Source organism: Mesocricetus auratus, unplaced genomic scaffold, assembly GCF_017639785.1.
Source record: "Mesocricetus auratus isolate SY011 unplaced genomic scaffold, BCM_Maur_2.0 Super-Scaffold_100003, whole genome shotgun sequence".
Taxonomy (NCBI): domain Eukaryota; kingdom Metazoa; phylum Chordata; class Mammalia; order Rodentia; family Cricetidae; genus Mesocricetus; species Mesocricetus auratus.
In genome coordinates, this window is record NW_024429188.1 from 16,750,796 (window position 1) to 16,773,374 (window position 22,579).

General features: G+C 39.0%; 1 protein-coding gene across 2 annotated transcripts in view; it reads left to right on the forward strand.

Annotated features, from left to right (window-relative positions):
• Bmx (BMX non-receptor tyrosine kinase) overlaps positions 1-22,579 on the forward strand; it is a 62,728-nt gene that overhangs the window by 24,903 nt on the left and 15,246 nt on the right. For both annotated transcript variants that reach the window (XM_040744080.1, XM_021229572.2), the window contains exons 7-15: positions 1,047-1,222; positions 2,433-2,489; positions 5,643-5,714; positions 6,616-6,669; positions 11,696-11,750; positions 13,854-13,933; positions 17,506-17,633; positions 20,657-20,731; positions 21,293-21,464. In XM_040744080.1, the coding sequence (XP_040600014.1) occupies positions 1,047-1,222; positions 2,433-2,489; positions 5,643-5,714; positions 6,616-6,669; positions 11,696-11,750; positions 13,854-13,933; positions 17,506-17,633; positions 20,657-20,731; positions 21,293-21,464 (869 nt within the window). The remainder of the gene's footprint in view (positions 1-1,046; positions 1,223-2,432; positions 2,490-5,642; positions 5,715-6,615; positions 6,670-11,695; positions 11,751-13,853; positions 13,934-17,505; positions 17,634-20,656; positions 20,732-21,292; positions 21,465-22,579) is intronic.

The window sequence follows — 22,579 nt, forward strand, 5'->3', positions numbered from 1 at the left end:
TCCCCAGAGTCAACCTTCCTGCTCCCTCATGTCCTCCTCTCCCCTCCTCCCCTTCTCTTTCTCCTAGCTCCCTCTTCCCTCCTCCCATGCTCCCAATTTGCTCAGGAGATCTTGTACCTTTCCCTTTCTCTGGGGTATCCTGTAGAAAGTCATACATTTTAATAAGTGGTTATATTTTATTATTATTGCTTATAGAATTCTATTATATGATTATACTAATGAATTATTTTCTTAATGTTGCTCCAAAAGATTACCACAAACTAAGTGGATTAAAGCAATGTGATTAATTGAGTTGTTGCCTCATAGTTCTGAAGGTCAAATGCCTAAAAAGGTCTAGTCAGTTGTTTCTTCTGAAGGCTTTATGAAGGGGTGGGGATGTTTCCTTGCCTTGCCTAGCTTCTGAAGGCCACTATTTTCAGTGGTTTCAGGTGCCTTCCTTTGTCCTCAGCACCAAAAGGGCAGCAGCTTCCCTGCTTGCATGCCTCTGCTAGCATGTTCTAGCTCATCCCTGACACTTCTGATTAGATCAGGCTCATCTCTATCTCCAAGAATAATCTCCCCATCTCAAACACCTTAACTTAGTCACAGTCACCAGAGTCCCATTCACCATGGAAAATATTCACAGTTTCTGTGAGTTAGGACATGAATATCTGGGGAAGCCATTTCTTAATCTACTGCAGCAGCAATATATTTTCTATTTTATCATCTTGATAAGTATTTTGGTAGTTTCCAATTTTATCAAATTCTAACAATTTTGCTGTGACCATTATTTTGCACATCTTTTATTTCACTGCTGGATATATAGCATATAATTGCTGGGCTATAGGATATTAGACACCCAGCCTTACAACATTCTGCAAATGAGTTTCCAACTAGCAAAAGTGTGAGCTAACAGTTGTTCTGCATTCTTGCCAATGCTTAACATTGTCTCCATTCCTTTCTCCTTTCCTTTCTTCCATCCTTCCTCTTCTGTGTAGGAACTGATATATTCTGTTCATGGACCTGTGCCTCTTTTGTAATATAATTAAATCTCTTGTCCTCCAAAGCTGAAGATTCCTCGGGCAGTTCCTGTTCTCAAAATGGATGCATCATCCTCAAGCACCACTCCATCCCAATATGACAGCCACTCTAAAAGAAGTTATGGCTCCCAGCCAACCATCAACATACGCTATATTCCAAGGGAAGACTGCCCTGACTGGTGGCAAGTAAGAAAACTGAAAAGGTAAAGCTAAGCTTTTAAGCTTGCTTTCCAGAGTATAGAATAAACATTGCCCCATAGCCTAGAACTGCAGTCTCAAACTTCTTCAAAAATATTCAGTACTTCAACTAGAAGAGTGGGGAAGCTGAGGGTTGGAGAGATGATTCGGGGCTTAAAAGCACTGACTGTTCTTCTAAAGGTCCTAACAGCAATTCCCAGCAACCACATGGTGGCTCACAATCATCTGTAATGGGATCTATTGCCTTCTTCTGGTGTAAAGTCATGCATGCAAATAGAGAACTCGCACAATAAATACATAAATGAATGAATAAATAACCTTTAAAAAGAGTGGAGAAGCACACGGTCACTCTGGACCTGAAAGCATATATTTCAATTATCCCATCTAAGGTTCCTTGTGATAGCTTCAACGTTTTAGTCCTTCCTCTCCTTGCTCCCACTTCCCCAAAATAACTGTACAATCCTAAACACAGAATCTATAAAATGTGTCTCTTACCCCCTGAATGAGGATGTCAGTTTGGAGGTCTGGTTAATCTATAGGGCCTCTGGTAATGGATCAGTATTTATCCCTAGTATATGAATGGACTTTGGGAGCCCATTCCACATAGAGGGATACTCTCTCAGCCTAGACACATAGGGGAGACTCTAGGCCCTACTCCAAATGATATGACAGACTTTGAAGATCCCCCATGGAAGGCCTCACCCTCCCTGGGGAGCAGAAAAGGGATGGGATAGGGAGTCTGTGGGGGCCAGGGGATGAGGGGAGGGACAGGGAACTGGGATTGACATGTAAAATAAGCTTGTTTCTAATTTAAATTTTAAAAGGGGGGAAATGTATCTCTTATATAAAAGAATGAGTTTCAGGTGGATTTACTTAGTTCCTTCAAGTTTTCAACCCAATGATGCTATCCAAACTTAGAATTCAAAACACATTGAAGGTGATATATAACGTGAATATATCTTTGTGATCTGTGCCATACTTGATGATCAATAAATGTTTAACTGAATGGCAACGGAATCATGTAGGAAAGGTCCAGTGTTATCCTTTCCTTCTTTGCTGGCCATTGCCTATCATTCTCACAGAGTTTTCAGTTTCCCTGCAGTGTGCTGCTGATGTCTGTCTCTACACAGAGTAAATACAGAGCATCTCTGACTCATCATCTATCTCCTCTTATGCTCTTATTCCTTGACTCACCCTCATTATTTTTACTTAAAGCAAATGCCTCACTGTACCAATGATGCAGCCACAGGATCATGTGGAATCTGAAAGAACGTAAGTATTTCCGTTGGATTTAAATGTCTTTAAATATAATAACGCACAGTCCTTTTCACTCTAGGGCACAACTAGTTTCCAAGTATAGTGTCTATACATGATTGCTGAGGAAAGGGCTGCATTTGTTTGTCTGCTGCCCAGTGCTCTTATAGATCCGGGCTGGCAAGATGGCTCAGTGCCATCAGTTCAATCATGTCATCTCTGATGCTCCCAGTTCAACCCCAGATCTCACATGGTAGAAGTAGAGAACTGGCTCCTTCAAATTGTTGCAAGTTGTACACACACACACACACACACACACACACACACACACACACACACGCACGCACGCACGCACGCACGCACAGATGATTAAAACCGAAAAACGGGGGTAAATAAATAAATTGCTTTGCCTTTTTCAGTGAGAGTTTCTTATGGAGGAGGAAGGCAAAAGGCTCTCTTCAGGGGCAATGCTGGTTGAAAAGATGGGGAGAAAGCATTTTAGAATTTGAGGACATTTAGAATTCTCTAGGCATTTCTTGAAACAAGGCCAGGGGAGTGTTTCCTTGCTAACGCAGCTTGTCCCTGTGAATTGTAATTTAGAAAAAAAGGCTGGGCTGTGAAGGCAAACAGGAAATGGGTTCTAAATTCCAGACAAAGCAACCCTTGGACTTTAGGAGGAGTTACACACTTCCTTGTGCGTGCTTTTAACACTCAGAACAAAAAATATAAAATGATGGGTGGCAAAGGACTATGCAAATCTTGCTGCTCCATCTGTGTCCAGATGAGTCACAAGTTCAAGATTTTTAGCTGTAATCACACCAACAGAGAGGAAAATAATATACTTAAAGATATATAAAGGACAGAATGTTTATGCACAAGAAAAGCAGAGCAAAGCTAGGCAGGTTGTCTCCCGATTTGGCTTTCCTGCTGTGTGGAGCCATGAAGGTCATTATTAGCAGTTCTCATTTGTTCAAGAATATTGCCTTTCTGAAAGAAGCAAAATGTCAAATGAAGTCAAATTGTTAAGGTCTATCTGAAACAAATTAGTCTGTCACTTAACATTCAGTAATCGCACATTTATAGATGCACTGTCAATAAAAAAGAAATCACAACTGTCACTTCAAAAAAGAAAAGGAAGAGTTTATTTTGGAGCCATATATGAGTGTCCATGGCCCAGTAACACAAATTGAGGTCACTCAAAATTCCATGTTCTAATGACATAGCACTTTCATGATGATTGGGGGGGATTCGCTTGTTTGTTTTGTTTTTGAGATAGGATTTCTCTGTTTAACAACCCTGGCTGTCCTGGAACTCACTCTGTAGACCAGGCTGGTCTTGAACTCACAGAATCAGCCTGCCTCTGCCTCCCAAGAGCTGGGATTAAAAGCATGCATCACTACAGCTGGCTCATAAGATTTTTTAGAAACAGAACAAAAAAAGTCATAAAGAAAAACATTTTTCAAATACACAGGTGGAAACATCAGAGAAGAGGGACTACAGCAAAGGGGGGAGCAACTGTGTTGAAGTTAAAACAGGATATGCCCTCAGCTGCTGCCACTAAGAGCCTATTCACTATGTTCCCTTTTAAAGGGGCCCTACCCACTTTCCATCGCTTTCCCTCTCTCTCTCTCTCTCTCTCTCTCTCTCTCTCTCTCTCTCTCTCTCTCTCTCTCTCTCTCTCTCTCTCTCTCTCTCTCTCTGCTTCCTCTTTCTCTCTGCCCCTCTTTCCTCTCTCCTGTTACTCCTGTCCCCAGAGGCTGGTCTCTCCCATCCCCGTTACCATTTACAATCATTTTCCCTTAATAAAAACCCCTCTGCTTGAACTCTGTCGCATGGTGTCTTTCTCTCGAGCTGCTTTTTTTAAAAAAGTACAACAAGCACAGTTTAAAGCCAAATTTGAAGCAAGTTTTAATTAAATATTGGTCAAGTTCAGACTATGGACACCCCCATGGAGGGCCTCACCCTCCCTGGGGAAATGAGGGGATAATGGGGGGGAGGGCACGGGAGGAGGGGAGGGAAAGGGAGAGGGACCTGGAAATGACTTGTGAAGCAACCTTGTTTCTTATCTAAATTTAAACTGAAAAATAAATAAATAAATATTGGCCAAGTTGATGGACTCTCTGAGTTCCCAGAAAATGGCCATGACTCATGCCTTGTAGGGGTTTAAAAGGGCAACCCACCAGGCCACCGTATTTCCCCCCATCAGATCCAATCAGGGGAAAGCATATATCCTGACATATTTCCTGCCTACTCCCCTCCTCCTGCCTTCTACCTACATCCAATCAGAAGCAAGCATACATTCTGATGGATTTTCTGCCCACATACCTCCCGCCCACAAGTGATCAAGCACATCCAGTGCAGGTGTATATGGGTCAAACCAAGTTGTTTAGAGAAGTGAAAACATGAATAGTCTCCAGCATTTAACTTTGACAATTTGGCTTTGGGGTTTATGGAAGTGAGTGCTCATTAGGTCTCAAAGAAACCCAGGACAAATGGCTAACTGAGGTGCCTATTAACATATCAAAGCAGACAGCAGCTGCTGGCTATCTCTTCTAGTATCACTCAATACCTGCAGCTCCAACCAATACTTCTCACCCTGGCCCTCTATCCCAAATCTTTCTCTCCCAGGAAGCAGCTTCTGCTTCCCTTCCCTCAGCTTCTCTTGCCTATATAATGCAGCCAGCAGTCATTTTGGGTACCTCTCTCTTGGTTGGCTGCTTATCTTTTGCTCTCCCTCCCCCTCGCTCCTCTTATGGTCCAGTTTAGTCTGCCACCATATTCAGCCTGGACTCTTCCCTTTCCCTGCTTTCTCCCTTCTATCTAAAATAAAAATTTTCTCCATATTTTAGTAGTAGTCACGTCCTCCTCCTTTTATTTCATTTTTTTCTAGTGGTCTGTTAAGCAAATACATTGCAAAACGTTTGACTGTCAGTTACAAGGATGTTAGGTCATACACAGAGGTGGACAAGGAATGGCTAAATTTTTAAGAGAGCTAAAGAGAACCGAGATAGATAAATCAAAATTAGGTTCTGGATCCCCAGCATTCCAACTTCTCCATTATTACTGATATTCTAGTCTGTTAATGAGCCTTGCAGAAAAATGAGTAGAAGATATAGCTGCTTACCAGGAACTTTTACATTCACCCCATTAACCATATATTTTTATTTGCAGTGAGGAAGATGTTGCCAGCAATAACCAAGTGGAAAGAAATACTGTATATCACAACACCTCAAAGATGTCATGGTAAGTCCAGTCTAAATGCTACTTTATACTCAAAATTTACTTGTGTTTACAGGAAAACTAACCAAATTTGAAATAAGTTTGCGATAAGACTTTACATGCTAGGTAAATATAATCCAAAAATGCCCATGGAGTTTGCATCTGAACATATAGGTGGGTCTCATTGAGGGTTTTTGGTTAAATTTTCCTCACATTGATTATTCCTACTCTTCACTCATTATGCACTCTGATATTAGGACATACTGGCTCAGGCATATCTAATAAGAGAAAAAGCAATGCAGGATAAATAATCTTCCCTAAGAATAGCTCAATGCATATCACCAATATTTTAAAATATCATTCAATTTTATTTTTTATTTATGTATATGAGTATTTTGACTGCATGCAAGTGCACCATTTATGTGTAGTGTCCACAAAGGCCAGAAATGGGCATCAGATCTCTTAGAATTGGAGTTATAGATGGTTGTGAGCTGTCATGTGGGTGCTGAAAACTGAATCAAAGCCTTCTGCAAGAGCAGAAAGTGCTCTTAACCATTGAGCCATCTCTCCAGGCATAGCACTAACCTTTACATTTTATGCTGTAGCCATTTTTGAAGGAATCTTCATGTGTTTCATAATGTTACTCTTCTGAAAGAATCAAAACGGCCTGACTGAGTTCCTAGAAGCCCTTTGTTAAAGAGCCATTCTCTTATTGCACTAGGTATAAACTCAGCTTGTGAGTGATTTATTTGCCGTTTCGTTTTGCCAATATCTTTCCCAGGTGCAAAGAGGAAATTTAGCAGAAACTTAATTTTGTATATATTGATAAAATAAGTAAGAGTTTTGCTATTGCTGTGCTGGGCACTTGGAATGTTTCTCGATTGACTTGTTTGTTTGGTATTAACATTGTTTCTGGACTCTTAAGGGGATTCCCTGAGTCAAGTTCATCTGAAGAAGAGGAAAATTTGGATGATTACGAGTGAGTGTTGAAAGTCTTATTTCTTCTAAAAGTAGAATTAGATGTATTTGTTTGATTCCTTGAAGTCAATAAAACATTGCTCAGACTTTCATAGCAGGCTATACTCACATGTGTAAATTCATGTGAGGCTCTGAGCCATTTTTCTAAATGGCAAGTGGCAATGAACTTTATTATCAGTTATCAGTGAAGATGTTTTCCCCAGTCTGAACTATCTAAATCTGCTGCATATATTCACTGGATTTATCACATGGTCAGTGTTTTCACTTCATAAATAAAGAATATAATGTTTCTACTCATTATTTGTTGGTGCCCTCTAATCATGTTAATGTTAGGAAGCTCTTACTGAGGCATTTGGTATGATGTACTAACAATAGTACGCTGAACTACTCAGCATTACAGCCTTTATGTTTATAGGAATGGCCTTATTATTTGGCATTCAAATTGAGATCCCTGACAGAAAGACAGATCCCATAGACATGTGTCGTAAATTGTTGATCTGTTCTGGGAAAATAAGAATGAGTGGTCACCCTATTTATGTCCTTGGGTAGGCCTAAGGGCCATTAAAGTTCTTTCCAAATCTCAAGGTTTTCTGTCATTCTATAAGTGTTGATATTATTGTCTCCTAGACTTAAATATTTGTGTTGAAGAAAGATGAGAATAATATAGAATATTGTATTTTGCAGACACTCAATAGTCAAAGAACTATAGAAGGTTTAGAATTCATATGGACACTAGCATACTTACGTTCTCTTTTGAGTGAGTGCTGTTACTGATTTATTAGTTACATGTAAAGTGTGAGGTTTTACAATGAACCTATATGTTTCCTCTTCTCCTTTAACCTGTAATCTACCCTTGTTCTAAGCATATCTCTCACATTAGGGAACATGTGATATATCCTCCATTCTTTTGTGATACTATTTCCCACATTCTAGCCTTCTGTTAACAGTTAACTCTAGCTATCAACTTAATGGAAACCAAGAGTTCACTGGGAAGAGAGAATGTCAATTGAAGAATTGCCTCCTTCAGAGTGGCCCGTGGGCATGTCGGTGGGACATTTTCTTGATTGATGATTGATAAGTGGAAGGGTCCACTACAGCCCACTGTAGACAATGCCACCCCTGGGCAAGCCGTTCTGAATGCTATAAGAAGGCAGAAAGCCATGGAAATCAAGCCAGTAAGCAGTGTTCCTCTGTGATTTCTGCTCTCCAAGAGGAGAGCAAATATTTAAATTGTCAAGGCTTAGGCTTTCACCCATATGTGAACTGAAGCTCTACAACATTGTTTCTACTAGATAAAAATCCCATCTTCTATAAAAATCAAAGATCTCTGAAAAGGAACTTAAGATTTACAGGGCTATATGATCCCACATCTTACTTGACACCCCCTACTTCCTATACTGTCACTGGATCACTTGTCTTATAGTCATGATGTCTTGAGCAATTCTTGATGTCTTGAGCAAGTCTAATTCATTCAAATAAAGACAGAAGCACTGAGATTTAGATGGAAAATCATGTTGGGACTAGAGCTGGGCTTTTTGACATTTTATACGAAATTAAAAAAAAAAACAGAGACAGAGTTCAGCAAAAAATAATGGCACAGGTAACAAGTCTATTCACGTGAAGGTTTAGGAAGATGTGTGTCCTAGATTGCTTCCTGAGGTTGTGATGAAACACTGACCAAAAGCAACTTCAGGGAGGAAGGGATTTAATTGGCTTATGCCTACAGGTAACATTCTGTCACTGCAAGAAATCAGGGCAGGAACTTGAGCAGGAATTTGAAGGCAGAACTGCTTGCTAGTCCATATAGCATCACCCCCAACCAGGGAACTCTCTCACAGCCAAGAAGGCACAGCAGAAACCATGGGTGGCTTGGTGGCTTGCTCAGAGCCTTGCTTGTTCAGTTTTTGGATTTTTGTTTTGTTTTGTTTTTTGGTTATTTGGGGGGGTGTTGAAACAAGGTCTCTCTGTGTAACAGCTCTGGATGTCCAGGTACTCACTCTGTAGACCAGGCTGGCAGAAATCCACCTGCCTTTGCTTCCCTAGTGCTGGGATTACAGGCTGGGCCACCACTGCTCAGATCACAGAATCTTGCTTAGGTAGCTTTCTTATACAGCCCAGTACCACTTGACCAGGAAATGGGGCTATTCTCAGAGGGCTCGGTTTTCCTGTATCAACTAGCAACTAGGACAATTCCCACATATATGTCCACAGACCAGTCTTATCTGAGCAATCATTCAATTGACACTCCCTTATCAGGTGACTCTAGGCTGTGCTAAGGCTAACTAGGACAATGCCATATATATATATATATATATATATATATATATATATATATATATGTATGTATGTATGTATGTATGTATATACATATATATATAATCTCACCTTACATGTCCAAGTACTTGTCTTTATTCATGATCCTTTCTTTTTTTCTAGCTATCCATCCACCGGTATATAGCCCAGATCAGGGCTTTTAAACTTTTCTGCTCACAGACTTTTTTTTTAACCAGAAAAGGGTTTGTGACCCTCCCAGGTATATAGGATTATAAAATAAGTATAGGAACCAATAATAATAAGTCATAAGGAATTTTGTTTTAAAACCATTCTTTGATATATCTATAACTTGGTCATTTATTAAATATGAAAGCAAAGTTGCTTGTTTACATTACAGAAAGAAATAGACCTTAGTTAAATATCCGATAGTAAAGGAAGAACATCTTCAAAATTTTACAGAATTGATTTTTTAAAAAAAATGTTTTTATATTATTTTATGTGTATGGGTATTTTACCTGTATATATGTGCAACACTTATATGCCTACTGCCTATGGAAGAGGAAAGTCTGTTCTAATGCTAAACCAAAATTCATTGAATAATATATTAAATGAAACTCCAGTAAGCAGCTCAAACAGCAATCATTAGAATGAAACAATCCAATAAAATGCAATGCAAAGATATACCAATTTGGGCTGGAGAGATAGCTCAGTGGTTAAGAGCACTGACTGTTCTTCCAGAGGATCGGGGTTCAATTCCCAGAAACCACATGGTGGCTCACAACCATTTATAATGAGATCTGGTGCCCTCTTGTGGCTCGCAGAAATACATGACAAACACTCATATATAAAATATAAATAAAAACATTTAAATATATACCAACTTGATACTTATATGTTAAGAAATGATGGTAGGAAAAGATTAAATCTTTGTTTTCAGTAATTAAACCATTATGTTTCCATGAGAACAGAAAACTTTGTATGTGTACTACAAATACTGTGATACATAAAACACAATGACCTTGACTCTGGCCTGTGCTGTTTCAGACAGCATTTATTGGTGTTGTGCACCATATTGTGTGTTCAGAACAAGGCTGCAGTTAAGTTGTGTGATGCAACACAGTTGAGCACTACCAGAAATACCAGATCCATTTCATGTTTAGTTTTAAGGCAATTTTTGACTGCTACACTTTCAGGAACCTTTTGCTATCACCATTTTTGTGTCTTACATCATATTTTCTAAATGGCCTTTAGATTGACTGTTATGACATTGAAATATGAGTTAAAAAGGAAACTATCGTTAATTCCTCAAGTGTTACTTATACAACATGCAGCATTTTTACAAAAGGCTGCTCAAGATGAGCCCTGTGATAGCTAATCTCGGTTGTCAGTTTGACACACCTGGGAAAAGAGAGTCTGCCTGAGAAATTGTCTTCCGGCCGGCATTTTCTTCATCGCTAATTGAGATGGAGGGCCGGTCCACTGTGAACTGTAACTAGGCAAGTAGTCCTAAGTCAGATAAGAAAGCTAGCTGAGCATGCCAGCAGAAGCTAGCCAGAAAACACTGCTCCTCCACTGGTTTTTGCTCCAAGCTTCTGCCTGAGTTCCTGCATTGGTTTCCCTCAATGAAGGAAATACACAAATAAACCATTTCCTCCCATCTTGCTTTTGACCATCATGTTTCACAGGATACCCTCCTTCCTAATTTTACAGATAGAAAAGTCTGTGGTCAAAAAGGCTAAGAGACTTGTTCAGAGTAAACTACACAAATCTCCAAACTGTCTGGTCTAAGAACCTTTCCACTTTATTGAACTGTCCAGCTGCTGTTATCCCTCTCTCCGTTAATATAGATGTCATACAAAATACCAGTTCCCACTCATTGGGAAGACACCTTCCGCACTGCTTTTTTCCCACAAGCCTTCATGCCCACCTTCACTCTTCTGTACTTGTTTTTTCTTCAGGTGTTATCTTTAGCCACTTCCTCCTGATTCACCAAACCCATGCTCCGTTGTACCTCATACCCTGCTTATTCCCATATGTGACATTTTAGCCCAAACCAGATGGCCATAGACATAGATAGCTAACCTCACATGACACACAATTTTTTAATTGAGCTTCACATACAAAGTAAGACATGATGTTCTTGGCTCATTAATTCAAAGAGCAAAGGTTATTTTTCTTTTTAAAGAAAAGGAATTCTAATTGACTTTCCCACATATCTCTGCATCCTGTCTGGATATCATCTTAGATGACTATCTTCCTGCTCAGAAGAAAAAAAATAAAGCATTTACTTTGAAAATAGTTTATATAAAATGTTCTTCTATCGGGTTATTAAAATAAAATGTGCTGGGGTAGAAAGACAAGAGTGTTTGTCTTAGCCTTCCTGACTTTCCCACTGGCTCATCATCGGTCTAATCTCTGATCCTTATTCAAAATAGTGAAATGGAGGCTAACTTAGAAGTCACCTAAAAGGACTGTAGCAGCCTATTCACAGCTTGATATTATGCAGACCTCATCCCAGAAGTAGATTGGCCAATGGAGACTAAGAAACTGGGTTTTGAAAATATCCTCGGGTAATTCTGTCCAATGGAGACTAAGAAGCTGGGTTTTGAAAATATCCTCAAGTAATTCTGTCCAATAATTAGGTTTGAAAATCCATGATATAGGCCAATGCCTCATTTTGCAGACGAAAAAGTTGATAGACAAGTCATATAATTGAAAAGTTATTGATTCTGAAATCCAGAATTCTTTTGCAGCTGGTTTGCTGGGAATATCTCCAGGTCACAATCTGAGCAGTTACTGAGACAAAAGGTAAATAGTCTTCTTTTCCTCACCTTAAAGAATCTCTCTCTCTTTCTCCCCCCCTCCCCCCTCCCTTCCTTTCTCCCTCCCTCCCTCCGTGTGTGTGTGTGTGTGTGTGTGTGTGTGTGTGTGTGTGTGTGTGTATGTGTGTTATTATGTTAAGGGTGCATTCCTACCACTAGGCTACACCTTCAGTCCAAGAATATCTGTCTCTGGCTGGCTGGACCCAGTGGTGAATGTTTTTCTCTGAGAAACATTATAGTTAATGTTTCAACTTGCCATGACATTGGCTGTCCATCCTTTGAGTTACTATGGTCTCCTTTTGCCTTATCTATTGCTATATAATAAACCACCTCAAGCTGTAGGTGACACTCCAGTTACTGAGTGGCTTTCTGTCCCTTTGCCATGTACTCAATAACCTTTTCTTTAAAAATAAACCACTGCAAAACTTAGTGGCTTGAAACAAGATTTTGGATTTCTCACAATTCTGTGCGTCAGCTGACCCACTTCAACGTTTTGCTGATGAATGGTTGAAGGTGGGCAGCTGAGATTGTCAACTGGGGTGCCACAGTCCTTCCTTATGTAGCTTCTCCAAGCACCTGGTCTGGGCCATTCTCACAGAATAGAAAACCTTCCAAGAAGCGATTCTCTGCTTTATCAGCATTGACTAGTTTCCTGTTGGCTACAGGAAGTCACATGACCCATCCCAAAGTCAAGGTGGGAGGAGATATCACAGAATCACCAATAGGAAAGATGATTCCATTTTTCAGGACTGGAGATGGAACCTATATGCTAGCACATGCTAGGCATGCTGTTAAGAGACACCATGTCCAAGGCAACTAATATAAAAAATAGTTTATTGGGGTTTTGCTTACTGTTTCAGAGGATTAATCCATGACCATCTTGGTGGAGAACATGGCAGCAGGCAGGCATGATGCTGGAGCAGTAGCTGAGAGCTTACGTGTTAAGAAAGCAACCACGAGACAGAGCACCAACTGGAATGGTGTGGACTTTTGAAACCCCAAGCCCCCCACCCACAGTGACACACCTCCTCCAAAAAGGCCACACCTCCAAATCCTTTCCAAACAGTTCCACCAACTGGGGACTAATAATTCAAATATGAGCCTATGGGGGCCATTCTCATTTAAAAAAAACACACACATGTGCTCTACTACTGAGCTATGTATCCTAAGTCCAAGAAAAATGATGCAATGTGGAGTATCAATATAATTACTTTCCTCAGCTGATTTTCACTGTTCATTAGCACCTAAACCACAACATAGCAGATGTGATATGGAATTGATTTATTTGATTTTGTTGCTAATTGGCATTAACTTGCCTATACTAAATTCTTTTGATCTATGAAATTGATACTTTGGGACAATTGAGTCTAATAAAACACTAAATACACAAATTACATTTTGAGATGTGCTCAATACAATGTGATAGGTTACACGGCAAGTTGTTATATTCACAGTTTATTATGGTCTTTTTTGAACCTGGCACTGGTTAAAGTTGGAATAAATCCTTCAAAAGACAAATAGAGGACACAACTTAAGCAAAGTATTTATTGTTCATTGCTAATTTTCTCAGCTATTTCCAGAATATGATTATAGTGGTGTGTGTGTGTGTGTGTGTGTGTGTATGTGTGTGTGTGCGCGCGCGCGTGCACGCGCGCGGGCACCTAAATTTTATTTCTCAAACAGGGAAACATTAAAATTCCATAAGTATAAAATAAAACAAAAATGTTAGAGAGTTTCCAGTTATCTAGAGAAGAGTTTGCCTAGGATGGGTCTATAAAGATACCGACTTGGTTGAGGATAAAACTCAATGGTAGAACACTTGCTTAGCAAAGGTAGGGCCCTGGGTTCCATCCCCAGTACCAAAAAAGAAAAATGGAAAAAGGAAGTAAGGGATGGGAAGGAAGGAGGAAGAGGTGGAGGGAATTGAGCGACAAAAGGAAGAAAGCTAAGCTGTAGAACAAACCTTCTGTGCCAACTGTTGGGTAACCTGTCCCTTTGATGGCGTTTAAAGTGAATCTAAAAATATTTTTTACTTACTGCCTACATAAAAATCATTTTCAAAGTAATGAAAATCATTTCTTGTTTTCAGGGAAAAGAAGGAGCATTTATGGTTAGAAATTCCAGCCAGATAGGCATGTACACGGTGTCCTTATTTAGTAAGGCTGTGAAGTAAGTACAATGTAGATTCATGTCTTTTATCCTCTTGTGACTGTTTGAAAACAATGACCACTTAGTCATAGTCTGAGATATGAGTGAACTCTGGAGTTTGGGATTAAAGTATTTGTGTTGAATCTAGCCATTAACAATTGTCTTCTTACCCTCTACTTTCAAAAGCATGTGCTCTGAGTGACCCTCACCTGTCCTCTGCAGATAATGGCAGACTGCTGTGAACACAACACACCTCCATAAACATTTACGGAAACAGCAGCATGAGCCCCTTGGAGTCAGGCCCGAGCAGAAAGAACACTAGAAACTAGCAATAGCACTTCTAAATAAAAGATAAACCTGCCTGCTGAGCTGTGAAGCTTGTTCCAGTGCCCAGTTCTCAGTGAGCCTTTCCTGGGGGGTTGAACCAAGGGAGCTGTATCCTGAGTAGCTTCCACCTGCCTGCTGCCCTTTGCAGGAAAGAGTTCAAGTTCAAAGTCAACTTCTCTTCCCAGTTCAGGCTTTTACTATGTTGAGCAAGTTTCTTAACTGTTCTGGACCTGAACTTCCTCATTTGAAAGGGATTCATAATAATGATCTTTAATGCAGTCAACGCAACAAGATGTTGTTAAATAAAACAGCAATGGTTACTGGGAATTAGGCCCATGACCAATTACACATGATTAAAATTTTTCCCACATTCACATCCGTAGTCCTCGTCCAAAGATTGTGTGTCCATCCAACAGGAAGTCACAGTATTTAAATTCACCAACCTAACTTTGAAGTGGCAAAATGTAAACTAAAAGCCTTAATTAAGGTGGTACAATTTTGTATAGCTTATTGTCCACAGTTTAATGAATTTGGATTGCTGTGCAAGGACTGGCATTATAATACTACCTACTTGAATGCCCTTTTTAAAATGTCTTTTATGTAATGTTTTAACAGTGCTAGTAAAAAATACGGGTTTGCCTTTTTTAAAAAATTATTTTTTATGTTCTATGAATGAAATAATTTAATACTCATATTAGATTAGGCTACTGTCTGGCACATGGTGACACCTAATTAAGGACTAGTCACTGTTCATGGTGTTGCTGAAAGAGCAGGCTTGCATGCCTGACACTTCAGTGTGTAAGGCTTCTGAGAGTCATCTGTCAAAGTCATCATCATCATAAGCCCCTCCAGAAGATAGTTTTCTTGAGGCAGAGACTCACTATGTAGCCTCCAACTCTTGAGTCTCCCACCTCTGTCTCCCCAGGGCTGGAATTACAGGCATGTACCTTCCAGAGCTTTATAAATCACTTTCCCGCGGGCTAGTACCTTTTTTATTCCTTGTAAAGCCCCTCCAGAGTAAATAGGAATACTGTTCTTATTTGTCCCCTTTTCAGGTGAGGAAACTGGGGTTCAAAGGGAGCTTAAAGACCAGTCTGTGAAACTGAATAAGTGACCAATCCAAAGCTAGGCCACCAACAAACAAATTACCAAGCTATATTTATTTATAATATGTCTGTGAAACCATCAGTGCTTGGGAGCTCGGGGGTCAGACCAATACTTAATTGATTTGGACCATTTGAAAGAAATAGTTCTTAATAGCTAGACTGAATGACTTGTGGAGATGTGTGTCCCCTCCCACAGAGGATGCATATGTATTTGCAATAATTACATGATGAAGGTAATTTATTTTGATATTTGTGTTACAGAATGCCTACTTCCAACTTGAAATAATAGGGTATATCTTGAATGGTCATACAGCATTTGCCAATACAGGAATCCATGTATCTAATAAGCACATATACTAGATTTTACATGGGTCCTGCATGGAACAAATTCAATAACTAGAGAACAGTCTGCTCACTGAGTGTCAAAACAGCTGTGGCCCTCTGCACAGAGTCAAATGCATTGTTAGGTGTCTTCCTTTTTTGGGCCTCATCATCCCTACTGGGAGCTGATCCAGTAGAAAAATGTAAAATAGATAAGCAATTAAATGAAAGGAGTAGCCTTTTTCAAAAACTTTGAGGTAATAATTTAATTACATTTCTTCCTTGGTCCCTGATCGCCTTCAAATTCATGACCTGTTTTTTTCATCAATTGTTATTGCATGTACTTATACTTATATACTTATATATTCATAAATAGAACCTGTTGAGTCCATGTGATGCTGCTTGTATATGTGTTTCCAGGGCTGATCATTTGTCACTGGAAAACCAATGATTGTGCTCTTCCCTGAGGACTGCCTCTCCTGCTCCCAGATCTCCTCAGTTGCCTGGAGTTCTTTGTATAGGATTGAGGGCTCATGGCATTTTTCCCATCCAGTATGACATGTTCACTGGTGTCATTCTTGTTCAACTCACGCTTGTGAGAATTTTTGGGGGTAGCTCCTGGCTTTCCTAGGAGACACAATCTCACAGCAAACTCCCTGATCCTCTGGCTCTTACAATCTTTTAAATCCCCTCTTCCACAGTTTTCCCTGAGCCTTGTCTTAGGTACAGTAGTTTTTATAGGTACATCCATTTGGACTGGGAAAGAAAAACTCTTTTATGAAATGTCATTGACTTATACTGACACCAAAAGCAGATCAGCCATTTACAACACACCTGCGTACGTACACACACACACACACCAGTCTCAGCCAATCTTTATAAAATCCAGAGGAAATAGCAAGTGAGTGTTAGAACTGGACTCTAAAACCTAAGACAGGCATATTATTCCTGATTGGTCTGAATTAGTATGTATGAACTCATCCCAATATTCTAGAAATGGAGGAAAAGAAGAAAACGTTTTATGTGGAATGTATGTGTAATATAGTTATTGGATCATAGCATGTCCTGGAACATAGCAAACACCTGATAAACTGATGGTAACAATAGTATTGTTGCTGCTGGTAAAAAGGAGTCCTAGGTTAAGAATTTAAGTATATCCCTGTGTTTTTCTTCCTGCATGCCCTACTCCCAAAGGAACTCTAGGGTGAATATACGCATAACCTAATCACCTTTGTACACACAGTTTTCTCCCCATTATCTTAAAAGAGAATGTATCTTCTCACATGATCCTAATGAACATCAAGGCTCTTATCCATCAAAAACAAATTCTGTATATTCTACTTTTATGATTGCTAAGGGAGAAACAGTGCAAGAAATTGTTTTCCAATAATAATAATTATTGTTATAATTATTAAAATAATAATAATTATTATTATTAAACTGTCCTGGTGGATGCTCATGTGTGAAAGTTAGAGGAAAATTTGTAAAAGTCAGTTCTCTCTTTCCACCATGTAGAATTAAACTCAGTTGTCCTGGTTGGCTACAGGTACCTTTATTGGCTGAACCGTGTTCCTAGAACCTAAAATTTAAATTTTATTGAGCATGAATTTTGTGTATGCACAATGGACACACTGAATTCAGATAGGATCCCTCTTCCATCATTACTAATTGTCATGGATGCTTGCAGAGAAACACCAGATGTCAAGTCTGAGTAATTACCCCTGTCTTCCTACTCCAACATTTGCAAATAGATTCAAAATAATTATTCACCGATTATTTCATCAAAATCTTATTGTTTAAAGCATAAAGCATTCTAACATTGTCTTTCTTCCTTACTAGTGATAAAAAAGGAACTGTCAAACATTACCACGTGCATACTAATGCTGAAAATAAATTATACCTGGCAGAAAACTACTGCTTTGACTCCATTCCAAAGCTCATTCACTATCACCAACACAATTCAGCAGGTAACTTATTTAAGGTTTTCCTTTATGGGACCTCACATATAAATGTCATTTTTTTGGATACCACTGATCCTCTTAATATTCTTGATTAATAGGATACCAAGAAATGAGGGGGAAATGCTATCAATCTGTTATGATTTGTAGCTCATACCTCCTCAGATATAACACAGTACACTCCATAAGAAACCAAAAAGGAATAAAGTTGAATAAGTGACTTAAAAGAAAAATTCTTTTTTTTGCAGTTTATCTATTTTTAGTTATGTTTGTATTATGCATATGAATGCAGTGCCCACAGAGGCCAGAAGAGGGCATCAGATCCCCTAGAGCTACAGTTACAGATGGTTGTGAACCACCCTAATGTGGGTTCTGGGAATCAAACTCAGGTCCCCTGGAAGAGCAGCACAATGCTCTTAACCACTGAAGCATCTCTCCAGCTCCAAAAGGAAAATTGTTCTAATGAAACTTTATTTCTAGGTTTTTCCTTGCTCATAAAAGCAAGCTGATTATAAAATTCAAATATTAGAGAAATGTTCATCATTGGATGGGTAGCCTCTCAGAACAGGGCGATGTCAATAATGTTTTATAAGGATACTAATATTTCTTATACAAGAATTACATATCCATAAAAATTATACTTTATAGAGATAAGATCATTATCCACATACTGCTCAATTTGTTTTCCTTACTAACACTAAGGACTTTCCATACAAATATTCATGGCTCACCTTGATCTCTTTAACAGCTGTGTAGAATTCCGTTACATTTTGCAGTAGCCTTCTGGTATTAGCAGTGGATAATGTGTGATATTTTTACATTTTAATGGATATTTTATTGTATAGCACTGCACACACAGCTCTGTACATTCACTTGAATGATTCTATTGCTAGTTTCTGAGACAAAGACTATGAAATTGTCAAACGGTTTGCAGAAGGGCACAATCCTACTAATAACCTTTTTCATATTTAACAACACAAGATACTGCTTTTCTCTTAAAATTTTGCCTAATTAATGAGTATATCTGTTTTCTGTAATAGTACCTCTATGAGGGGCTATAGTATATGTCATGTACATGTATGTGTATGCATATATGTGTATGTATATGCATATGTGCGCATGTGTGTAAAAGCATGAAGTATGTGGTAGTTTGAATAAGAATGATGGCCACAGGCTCATATATTTGAATGCTTATTCACAAGGAATGGCAATATTTGAAAAAATTATAAGGAGTAGGAGGTGTGGCCTTGTTGGAGTAGGTGTGGCCTAGTTGGAGGAAGTGTATCACTGAGAGAGTGGGCCTTGAGGTTTCAAAAGCCCTTGCCAGGCCTATGTTCTCTCTCTCTGCCTATGGATCAGGGTGTAGCTCTCAGCTATTGCACCAGTGTCTGCCTGCATGTCATCATGAGCCTCACCATGATAACAATGGACTAAGCCTCTGAAATGGCAAGCAAGCCACCAATTAAGTGTTTTCTTTTATAAGAGCAACCTTAGTCATGGTGTCTCTTCATAGCAGTAGAACACTAAGACAAGGTCAATATTGCATACCTCTCTCATTACTCTCCACCTAATTTTTTGAGACAGGATCTCTCACTGATTAGCTAGACTGACTGGCCAGCAATCTCCAGGCATCTGCCTGTCTTTGTCTTCCCAGTGCTAGAATTAAAGATATGCACTCTGATGCAAGATTTCTACATGGATACTAGGGATCTGAACTCAGGTCCTTGTGCTTGTAAGGCACTCCTGTAACTGAGGCATCTCCCAGGTCTGTAACAGTATCTGTTACAGGAAGTGACTTGGTGAATTTCCAACAGTGAGTGAAAATAAACCACGGGCTTGGCATCTAAGCACAGATGCCACTTTATTGCAATTCCTTTTGGTTCTTGTTTGTATTTTTCTTTTTCTCAAATTTCTTCAGTTGTTTATCTTAACCAATAGCATCTTTTGGCAAAGTTATTCTACTAACAGTTATCTCTAAATGAACAATTGAACCATAGAGGATACACAGGGTATAAAAAAGATATTAAAATGTTGATTTAGCATTGTGTTTTCTAAATATCATTTCATTAAATCTTCAGTTTGTTACTGTATTTTATGGTTACACAATGGTTATTACAACAGTAATTGTACATATACATATTTCAAAATAAGGTGTTAATTTCTAATTTATTTATTTTTAATTAAAATATTTTATCACAAAGACAACACATTTCTAATAGAAATAATAAAATGCAAAGTACTTTAAAAATAATCATAATTTGTCTTACCCAGAAGTCATATCTATGTTTATTTTTATATATGTACAAACATATAACATATATTTCTATATGCTTTTGCAAAATAAAAACTTATGCTATGCATGCTGGCATTTATTTCTCCTGATTAAATGGATGGTATTGAAAACATTTGGTGAACGCTCCTAAAAAGAAAACAAATACCTAAATAAAAGGAAGGGAAAACACATGTGTGGTAGTTCTGATCAGGAAACCATCCTATGCCTAAAGCAATAATAATTTACTCTTTTGAGTGGTTTCTTTAAAAACACTGTAAGCATGATGTTTTTAACCCAACTTCCCCAAAGGTATGTGTTGATGAACATGGCTTGAGCATTTAAGAATTTAGAAATAGATTTAATATTAAGACTAATTGTTTTATATGTAAATATATGTCTACTATTTGAGCTCTGTGAGGTTTCTTGCTATTTATATGCATATGTAAATGTAGAACTGGAGAAAGACAGTTAAATATGAAAGAGAAAAATCTTTATGTAAAATATTCCACCTAGCAACCAATCCCTATGGAATTTCACACAAAGTAACTGACTCTTTTAGATTTTGTTTATGCATGCAGTGCATCTGTTGAGTCAAATAACTGAATACAAGGATTAGATGAAAATACTCAGCATCGATTCTCTTTCTGCATCATGACCCCCCACCAAGCCCCACATTTTCAGTTTACTGGAAGAGTGTGAAGTAATTCTATCTAACATGATATGATGATAATGTGACATTATACTGTTGATTCCATTGCAGGCATGATCACACGGCTCCGACACCCAGTGTCAACCAAGGCCAACAAGGTCCCCATGTCTGTGGCTCTGGGAAGTGGTATGGACACACCCTTAGGCCCTTAAACTCCATTTCCCATCATTTGGAGTTCAAGTACATGTGATTCAAACCTAACTGACACATAATGGATGACAGGAAACAAGTCCCCTCTCAGACTGCACCAGGGAGAAATTTAGTCTAATTTATTTCATTCATTTATTTTTTTAAACAAACTATTCACACCTAACTCTGTAATCTCCCCCGCTGTCTCCCCAACTGTCAAGCATTTGTTCTTACCAGATATTGCCTCCAGCATCTCTTACCTGTCCTTTCTTTTTAACTGCTCCTATTTGGAGCTAGTTCTCAGGCTGGTACTTTTAGGATAATAACATCCACCTTGAACACAGTTTAATCTGTTTTATATGAAAAAAATCTAACAATGGTTTACCAACCTGAGAGCATTAAACACAATTTGACGTTGACTCTCACTAAGGATTTTTTAAAGTTATTAACTCCAAATGATGTCTTATTGGCTTTTGTTTTGTGGATACAAAAAGCTCATTGCAGAAGAAATCACTTTGGGAGTTGATGACACGACTTCTAAAATGTATGCCTCCTTAGGAATTTGGGAACTGAAACGAGAAGAGATTGCCTTGTTGAAGGAGCTGGGGAGTGGCCAGTTTGGAGTGGTCCAGCTGGGCAAGTGGAAGGGGCAGTATGATGTGGCTGTAAAGATGATCAAGGAGGGTGCCATGTCAGAAGACGAATTCTTTCAGGAGGCCCAAACCATGATGTAAGTCTCTCCTTAGGAGTGGCAATGTTGAATCTCCATAGGAGATTGGCAGTAGCTGTTCCTAACATTTGCAAAGTCTGGCCAGTGCTGTAAATATAAACATTTAAGAGTACTAATTTGGCTCAACAAGCAGTTAAATCAAATTAATGCTATGCCCCTAATTTGACAAATAGGCCTGCATAACACCTTGAATGACCATGTTTGAAGTCAGAATATTTCTGACTGTATTGAGAAAAACAGCCTTTAGCCTCTGTGCCTTTGAATTCTCTACTCTTTTTTTGTTTTGTTTTGTTTTTGGAATTCTCTACCCTTGATCTTTCTCCTGCTTATAACATTGTCCTGTGCTATAAAGGGTCTTAGTAGTTACATGTAGGGACAGCACTCAGTATATCTAAATTCCCTTTACATCTCCCACAAACAACTATGTGGTTCACCCTTGAAGAAACAGACTCAAGTACGGTCTCCAGCAAGTCCTTCATCCTTAGAAACACTTTTTTTTTAACTTTTTTATTTAAATTAGAAACAATCTTATTTTACATGTCAACCCCAGTTACCTCTCCCTCCCATCCTACCCATGCCCCCCACCGCCCCTCTTTCCCACTCCCCAGTGAAAGTGAGGCCTTCCATGGGGGATCATCAAAGTCTGTCAAATCATTTGGGGCAGGGCCTAGGCCCTCCCCCATGTGTCCAGGCTGAGAGAGCATCTCTGTGTGTGGAATGGGCTCCTAAAGTCCATTCGTATACTAGGGATAAATACTGATCCACTGCTGGTAGCCCCATAGATTGACTAGGCCTCTTAACTGACACCCACTATCAGGGGGTCTGGGTCGGTCCTACACTAGTTTCCCAGCTGTCTGATTGGTGTCCATTAGTTCCCACTTGCTCAGGTCAGCTGTTCTTAGAAACACTTCTAACCCAAGTAAAACAGCATGGCTGGTCACTCTTTTAGAAAACTAATCAGAGAAGATCAAAAAGTGTTACATCAAGGTCTTGGTCAGATGGCTCAGTCAATAAAGTGCTGACATTGCAACGTGAGTTCATTCCTTTGAGCCTACATAAAAACAGCTGTGCACACTGATACATGCTTGTGATCCCTGAACTGGGGAGGAGACAGA